Source organism: Ambystoma mexicanum, chromosome 12 (assembly GCF_040938575.1).
Source record: "Ambystoma mexicanum isolate Mex_15411 chromosome 12, UKY_AmexF1_1, whole genome shotgun sequence".
Taxonomy (NCBI): domain Eukaryota; kingdom Metazoa; phylum Chordata; class Amphibia; order Caudata; family Ambystomatidae; genus Ambystoma; species Ambystoma mexicanum.
Window position 1 is genome coordinate 1,001,649,175 of NC_090936.1, and position 8,928 is coordinate 1,001,658,102.

The 8,928-nt window shown below is 41.8% G+C and overlaps 1 protein-coding gene across 1 annotated transcript in view; it reads right to left on the minus strand.

Annotated features, from left to right (window-relative positions):
- Positions 1-685, minus strand: part of GCC1 (GRIP and coiled-coil domain containing 1) — a 338,240-nt gene extending 337,555 nt beyond the window's left edge. Inside the window, exon 1 of the mRNA XM_069629523.1 lies at positions 203-685. Within this exon, the coding sequence (XP_069485624.1) occupies positions 203-342 (140 nt within the window). The 5' untranslated portion in view covers positions 343-685. The remainder of the gene's footprint in view (positions 1-202) is intronic.
- Positions 686-8,928: the final 8,243 nt, after the last annotated feature.

An 8,928-nucleotide genomic window follows, 5' to 3' on the forward strand; every position in this document is an offset into this window, starting at 1 on the left:
CAACTTCTGCCTGCCCATATATGCAACAATAAACACAACTTTACATTATTACTAGTGCATATATATAAATGACGTCTTCCGAAAAATAAACGTATAACCTGCATCTTGTCATTGTGTGCACTGAATGTGCTGCAACTTCAATTTAAAACCATTTCGAGTTCGCAAAAATGTATTACATTACATCTGCCAAGATAACTTTAACCTGAATACTGGCATCGTGGTCCGTAAATCAAAGTGCCATCTGTCTTCATGCACTGTCCACTGAAACTTCAAACTCCAAAACGGAGATGCCTTAAAAAACAGCTGTGCACTCCCCGTATCGAAATTACTCTGTTCAACCATGTTTGTTTGATTTAATTCAGCTGCGTGTTCCAAATTCCCATTTTCAACCGATACTTCACGGCTTCATGTTTCATTTCACCTCTCTTCCGTCAAAGATTAATCTGCAGCTGCCGGTGTAATTTATTCACTCCAACATTCCGTAGTTCCATTATGAAATAATGCTCTTGAATTTCCGCAAACGTCATCACGTTTGTACACGCACAGACGTCCTTTCCTCTGTATTCCTCTGCAGGCTCCTGAGCTCCGAGGAAATAATGGTGAGGGGCTGCCTGCATGCGTTCCAGCTCAACGGCAGAGCTGGAACGCAGGGGTTCAACTGGGCGCGCGCCACCCAGGACCCCATACGACCCTCCAGGACTTACGAAAATGTGTACCACAACACTTTTCTTTTTTTTTTTTTTTTTTTTTTCAGCAGAAACTCTTTTGCTCCGGACTTGAAGTTCCACAGACCCTTTCTCCAGCAAAAGCGCAACGGCGCTCAGGCTCCAAAAGATGACAGCTGCTTACTGGTGGCACCTTCTCCCTGCCACACGGCCTCCTTCCAGCAAAGGCCCAATACTCCTCCAGCTGCTTTATCACTGACCACAGGCTTTTCCTCTAGCCTGACTGGTGCCTCCAATGAAATAGTCAGTCACCTCCATAGACAGCGCCAACTCCACATTTATTTCCAACAGCTCACCGACTTCAGAGCTGTTTGGCGCAGGTAAATTGGGCATCTCTCTCCCTCCAACCTTCACTCCAATGTTCGCTTCTTTAAATCCCACCTTCGTCGCCAAATGATGTATCCTGCCTCCTGCAGGATCTACCTTGAGCCAGAAATAACAAGGAGCAGGAACCAGGCTGACTCAGGTATGTAGAAAATAGGAAGTACGCTTTATTGTCTTAGTTACAGGTTTAGTGTAGAAGTTAGGAGAGAGAGATCACTAGTAGCTTCTTCCCTGGTTCCCTGCCCAGCTCCAAGTCCCTAACCGTCTCCCTTGGAATCCCCAGGTGCCCCAACACTCCAAGCTCCACTAGCATTCCATCACAGCTCTTACACTGACTCAGACCCCACTCATACATATGCAGGATATAACAATGTTGAAGGGTAACATTTAACAAAGCACTGCTTGAACTATCCCTTGCATTGGGCAGGGGAGTACATCATAAGCCTACACTGTGACAGCTTCTGGAAACCATCTCATCCTTTTTTTGAAGGGGATACCAAATATCACAGCTAATATAGTGTTGTAATATTTGGTATCCCCTTGATTTTGAGGGGTAACACTTAACAACGCACTGCTTGAACTATCCCTTGCATTGGGGAGGTGGGTACATCATAAGCGTTCACTGTGACAGCTTCTGGAAGCCATTCCATCCTTTTTTTGAAGGGGATACAAGATATAATGGCTAATATAGGGTTGTAATATTTGGTATCCCTTGATGTTGAGGGGTAACATTTAACAAAGCACTGTTTGAACTATCCCTTGCATTGGAGAGGGTAGTACATCATACGCGTTCACTGTGACAGCTTCTGGAAGCCATTCCATCCTTTTTTTGAATGGGATACCAAATATAATGGCTAATATAGGGTTGTAATATTTGGTATCCCCTTGATGTTGAGGGGTAACACTTAACAACGCACTGCTTGAACTATCCCTTGCATTGGATAGGTGGGTACGTCATAAGCCTTCACTGTGACAGCTTCTGGGGGTACATCATAAGCCTTCACTGTGACAGCTTCTGGAAGCCATCCCATCCTTTTTTTGAAGGGGATACCAAATATTACAGCTTATATAGTGTTGTAATATTTGGTATCCCCTTGATTTTGAGGGGTAACATTTAACAATGCACTGCTTGAACTTTCCCTTTCATTGGGGAGGGGAGTACATCATAAGCCTACACCGTGACAGCTTCTGGAAGCCATCTCCTCCTTTTTTTGAAGGGGATACAAAATATTACAGCTAATATAGTGTTGTAATATTTGGTATCCCCTTGATATTGAGGGGTAACATTTAACAACGCACTGCTTGAACTATCCCTTGCATGGGGCAGGGGAGTACATCATAAGCCTTCACTGTGACAGCTTCTGCAAGCCATCTCCTTCTTTTTTTGAAGGGTATACCAAATATTACAGCTAATATAGTGTTGTAATATTTGGTATCCACTTGATTTTGAGGGGTAACATTAAACAACACACTGCTTGAACTATCCCTTGCATTGGGGAGGGGAGTACATCATAAGCGTTCACAGTGAGAGCTTCTGGAAGCCATCACATCCTTTTTTTGAAGGGGATACCAAATATTACAGCTAATATAGTGTTGTAATATTTGGTATCCCCTTGATTTTGAGGGGTAAAACTTAACAACGCACTGCTTGAACTATCCCTTGCATTGGGGAGGTGGGTACATCATAAGCCTTCACTGTGACAGCTTCTGGAAGCCATCCCATCCTTTTTTTGAAGGGGATTCCAAATATAATGGCTAATATTGGGTTGTAATATATGGTATCCCCTTGATGTTGAAGGGTAACATTTAACAAAGCACTGCTTGAACTATCCCTTGCATTGGGCAGGGGAGTACATCATAAGCCTACACTGTGACAGCTTCTGGAAACCATCTCATCCTTTTTTTGAAGGGGATACCAAATATCACAGCTAATATAGTGTTGTAATATTTGGTATCCCCTTGATTTTGAGGGGTAATGTTAAAAAGTAGACTGGAGGCAATGTGATATTTAAAGACTTGTTTATTCAAGTCTAGTTCAAGCGACAGCAGGCACCACCTTACAAGGCAGGACCCAACTGAACACATCCAGAACTCCATAGAGAACTCTCAAATAATAACACTCTAAGAATGCACATGACTTAAGTGGAACACTACATAGAAAACATGAACAGAACATTGTGAATGGTCAATTCCACACTCAGAACTATATTGCCTTGTGAATACTTGTTCAATGCATGTTTACCTAATAACACATATGTATGTAAACACAACAGGTAACATTTAACAACGCACTGGTTGAACTATCTCTTGCATTGGGCAGGGGAGTACATCATAAGCCTACACTGTGACAGCTTCTGGAAACCATCTCATCCTTTTTTTGAAGGGGATACCAAATATCACAGCTAATATAGTGTTGTAATATTTGGTATCCCCTTGATTTTGAGGGGTAACACTTAACAACGCACTGCTTGAACTATCCCTTGCATTGGGGAGGTGGGTACATCATAAGCGTTCACTGTGACAGCTTCTGGAAGCCATTCCATCCTTTTTTTGAAGGGGATACAAGATATAATGGCTAATATAGGGTTGTAATATTTGGTATCCCTTGATGTTGAGGGGTAACATTTAACAAAGCACTGTTTGAACTATCCCTTGCATTGGAGAGGGTAGTACATCATACGCGTTCACTGTGACAGCTTCTGGAAGCCATTCCATCCTTTTTTTGAATGGGATACCAAATATAATGGCTAATATAGGGTTGTAATATTTGGTATCCCCTTGATGTTGAGGGGTAACACTTAACAACGCACTGCTTGAACTATCCCTTGCATTGGATAGGTGGGTACGTCATAAGCCTTCACTGTGACAGCTTCTGGGGGTACATCATAAGCCTTCACTGTGACAGCTTCTGGAAGCCATCCCATCCTTTTTTTGAAGGGGATACCAAATATTACAGCTTATATAGTGTTGTAATATTTGGTATCCCCTTGATTTTGAGGGGTAACATTTAACAATGCACTGCTTGAACTTTCCCTTTCATTGGGGAGGGGAGTACATCATAAGCCTACACTGTGACAGCTTCTGGAAGCCATCTCCTCCTTTTTTTGAAGGGGATACAAAATATTACAGCTAATATAGTGTTGTAATATTTGGTATCCCCTTGATATTGAGGGGTAACATTTAACAACGCACTGCTTGAACTATCCCTTGCATGGGGGAGGGGAGTACATCATAAGCCTACACTGTGACAGCTTCTGCAAGCCATTTCCTTCTTTTTTTGAAGGGTATACCAAATATTACAGCTAATTTCGTGTTGTAATATTTGGTATCCCCTTGATTTTGAGGGGTAACACTTAACAACGCACCGCTTGAACTATCCCTTGCATTGGGGAGGTGGGTACATCATAAGCTTTCACTCTGACAGCTTCTGGAAGCCATTCCTTCCTTTTTTTGAAGGGGATACAAAATATAATGGCTAATATAGGGTTGTAATATTTGGTATCCCTTGATGTTGAGGGGTAACATTTAACAAAGCACTGCTTGAACTATTCCTTGCATTGGGGAGGGTAGTACATCATACGCGTACACTGTGACAGCTTCTGGAAGCCATTCCATCCTTTTTTTGAAGGGGATACCAAATATAATGGCTAATATAGGGTTGTAATATTTGGTATCCCCTTGATGTTGAGGGGTAACACTTAACAACGCACTGCTTGAACTATCGCTTGCATTGGATAGGTGGGTACATCATAAGCCTTCACTGTGACAGCTTCTGGAAGCCATCTCATCCTTTTTTTGAAGGGGATACCAAATATTACAGCTAATATAGTGTTGTAATATTTGGTATCCCCTTGATTTTTAGGGGTAAAACTTAACAACGCACTGCTTGAACTATCCCTTGCATTGGGGAGGTGGGTACATCATAAGCCTTCACTGTGACAGCTTCTGGAAGCCATCTCATCCTTTTTTTGAAGGGGATTCCAAATATAATGGCTAATATAGGGTTGTAATATATGGTATCCCCTTGATGTTGAAGGGTAACATTTAACAAAGCACTGCTTGAACTATCCCTTGCATTGGGCAGGGGAGTACATCATAAGCCTACACTGTGACAGCTTCTGGAAACCATCTCATCCTTTTTTTGAAGGGGATACCAAATATCACAGCTAATATAGTGTTGTAATATTTGGTATCCCCTTGATTTTGAGGGGTAACATTTAACAACGCACTGCTTGAACTATCCCTTGCATGGGGTAGGGGAGGACATCATAAGGCTACACTGTGACAGCTTCTGGAAACCATCTCATCCTTTTTTTGAAGGGGATACCAAATATTACAGCTAATATAGTGTTGTAATATTTGGTATCCCCTTGATTTTGAGGGGTAACACTTAACAACGCACTGCTTGAACTATCCCTTGCATTGGGGAGGTGGGTACATCATAAGCGTTCACTGTGACAGCTTCTGGAAGCCATTCCATCCTTTTTTTGAAGGGGATACAAGATATAATGGCTAATATAGGGTTGTAATATTTGGTATCCCTTGATGTTGAGGGGTAACATTTAACAAAGCACTGTTTGAACTATCCCTTGCATTGGAGAGGGTAGTACATCATACGCGTTCACTGTGACAGCTTCTGGAAGCCATTCCATCCTTTTTTTGAATGGGATACCAAATATAATGGCTAATATAGGGTTGTAATATTTGGTATCCCCTTGATGTTGAGGGGTAACACTTAACAACGCACTGCTTGAACTATCCTTTGCATTGGATAGGTGGGTACGTCATAAGCCTTCACTGTGACAGCTTCTGGGGGTACATCATAAGCCTTCACTGTGACAGCTTCTGGAAGCCATCCCATCCTTTTTTTGAAGGGGATACCAAATATTACAGCTTATATAGTGTTGTAATATTTGGTATCCCCTTGATTTTGAGGGGTAACATTTAACAATGCACTGCTTGAACTTTCCCTTTCATTGGGGAGGGGAGTACATCATAAGCCTACACCGTGACAGCTTCTGGAAGCCATCTCCTCCTTTTTTTGAAGGGGATACAAAATATTACAGCTAATATAGTGTTGTAATATTTGGTATCCCCTTGATATTGAGGGGTAACATTTAACAACGCACTGCTTGAACTATCCCTTGCATGGGGCAGGGGAGTACATCATAAGCCTTCACTGTGACAGCTTCTGCAAGCCATCTCCTTCTTTTTTTGAAGGGTATACCAAATATTACAGCTAATATAGTGTTGTAATATTTGGTATCCACTTGATTTTGAGGGGTAACATTAAACAACACACTGCTTGAACTATCCCTTGCATTGGGGAGGGGAGTACATCATAAGCGTTCACAGTGAGAGCTTCTGGAAGCCATTACATCCTTTTTTTGAAGGGGATACCAAATATTACAGCTAATATAGTGTTGTAATATTTGGTATCCCCTTGATTTTGAGGGGTAAAACTTAACAACGCACTGCTTGAACTATCCCTTGCATTGGGGAGGTGGGTACATCATAAGCCTTCACTGTGACAGCTTCTGGAAGCCATCCCATCCTTTTTTTGAAGGGGATTCCAAATATAATGGCTAATATAGGGTTGTAATATATGGTATCCCCTTGATGTTTGATGTATCCTGCCTCCTGCAGGATCTACCTTGAGCCAGAAATAACAAGGAGCAGGAACCAGGCTGACTCAGGTATGTAGAAAATAGGAAGTACGCTTTATTGTCTTAGTTACAGGTTTAGTGTAGAAGTTAGGAGAGAGAGATCACTAGTAGCTTCTTCCCTGGTTCCCTGCCCAGCTCCAAGTCCCTAACCGTCTCCCTTGGAATCCCCAGGTGCCCCAACACTCCAAGCTCCACTAGCATTCCATCACAGCTCTTACACTGACTCAGACCCCACTCATACATATGCAGGATATAACACATCCCCCTCCTTTTCAATCAAAAGAAAACACACAACTCACAACCATGCTAGGACCAAACAACCACAACATTTCTACTACTCCTTCCACCCTGGCCTGCCACACCAGGGTCTCAGTGCCGCCACCACCAAGCACTACCTTGCCACATGGACAAACAAAACAAAACTACAGACATCGACCCTCCTAAACTAAACACCTTCCGCCAAGACTGCCACTCTTGACCTCAAGTCTGCCACACTTGAGCACAACCCAAAACGCCCCAAAAATAGGCTAACTACCTTGCCAAAACTGTGTAGCCACGAATGTTGCAAACTTACACAGGGCCATCACAATAGTCCTAAACATGCCAACAAAGATCCCATTGCACTCTAACAAATATCCCAACAACATGCCTCATCCTTCTCTCCTAAAGAAAACATGAAAAAGGAATGAAAAACCTAGGAAAGAGACATACAACACAAGATCACAGAAAACACAACCACAAAAGGAAGGAATTGTGGCTTAAAAATTGCATAGCAAAAGCTATGAAAAAATGTTAACATGCACTTACTACCAAATGACAAAATTAGTAGTGCATTGCACATTCACCTTTGCAAAACCCAAAATTCAGATGTAAAAATTTTAACACTACCAGAAAAAAGAACAGTAGTGTAGTGCAATTTCAAAATTTTGCAACCCAAAAGCTCCGGCACACCACTGGGATGAAAAATCAAATGGTGTGACCTGGAATTTCTAAAAATATTTTGAAAAGTGTAATAAAAACTGAAATTAATCCAGTAACCCAAACCAGTGTACAATCCACAACTTATATACTAAACACTGGCCTAATACTGTGTGCCCTCCACTCCTATTCCATACCACTTGCAAACTGGCGTGCTAAAACAACAAAATCCTCCTCCCAAGTGCACCGCCTGGCATCACAGAACTAACTAGGGAAAACCCTAAACTCAACTAAAGGAAGTATGTTGCCGTGCGGTTACCTACAACGCAGACAACTAGTGTAGCCCCTATAATGTAAACATACACTATCTGAGAAAAAAAAATTCTCCTTTCACTTCCTTTTCCAAACGCACAACTGCGTTGTAACTCCACAAAACAACTCCGAAGAGGGCCCATGCCCTAAGGTCAACTACATTGGAACACCCTTCTGTGTCCAAACTCCTCAAAACAAAACTTTGGGGTTCCTCCTGAAGGTTTTATACTACTGCCAATACACCTGGCCAGGGTGTATAAGCCTAAACCCCATTTGCATGCATGCAACTCCCATTTATATATTCCTATTTTGCGCAACATACTCCGCATATAAACGTGTACTCTCCCACACGTCAACATCTACAACCGTACAACACCCTGTACACACACCACTACAAAACACACGTGCTACCTCTCACACATGTACTAGCACAAAATGCACTACAACTGCAGAACCTGCTGCCTCCTGTGCGCACTCTTGTGTCACACACCCCATAAGCTTGCGCTCACATACGCAGACTTAATCCACAATCGTACAGAACTTCAACACATGCAAACGCAGATCAGACAATTAGAATTTCCAAATCTGCAATTCCCAAAAATTGTGCTTTTCCAAAATTTGCATTTCCCCAAAATGCAAATTACATAATGCATACGAAAGATCAAAGATTCGCCCAAAAAAACCATATCATGTGCAATTTCTAACAAAAATCAAGCATTTCTGCATATTCTTTAAAATTCTTAATGCTAAACTTCAATTCTTGTTTCCCCACAAATTGCATTTCCCCAAAATGCACATCACATTAAGCATAAACATGCTCAATGCTTCCCCCAATGCTTACAAAAAAATCAAGCATTTATGCATAATTCTTCCATATTATTGTGCCATACGTCAATTCTACTTCCATTCTATACTTCAAAGTTCCTCCAGAAATGATGTGCAGTTCGTTTAAAAATAAAGCAAATTAAAACATCTCCAAAAAA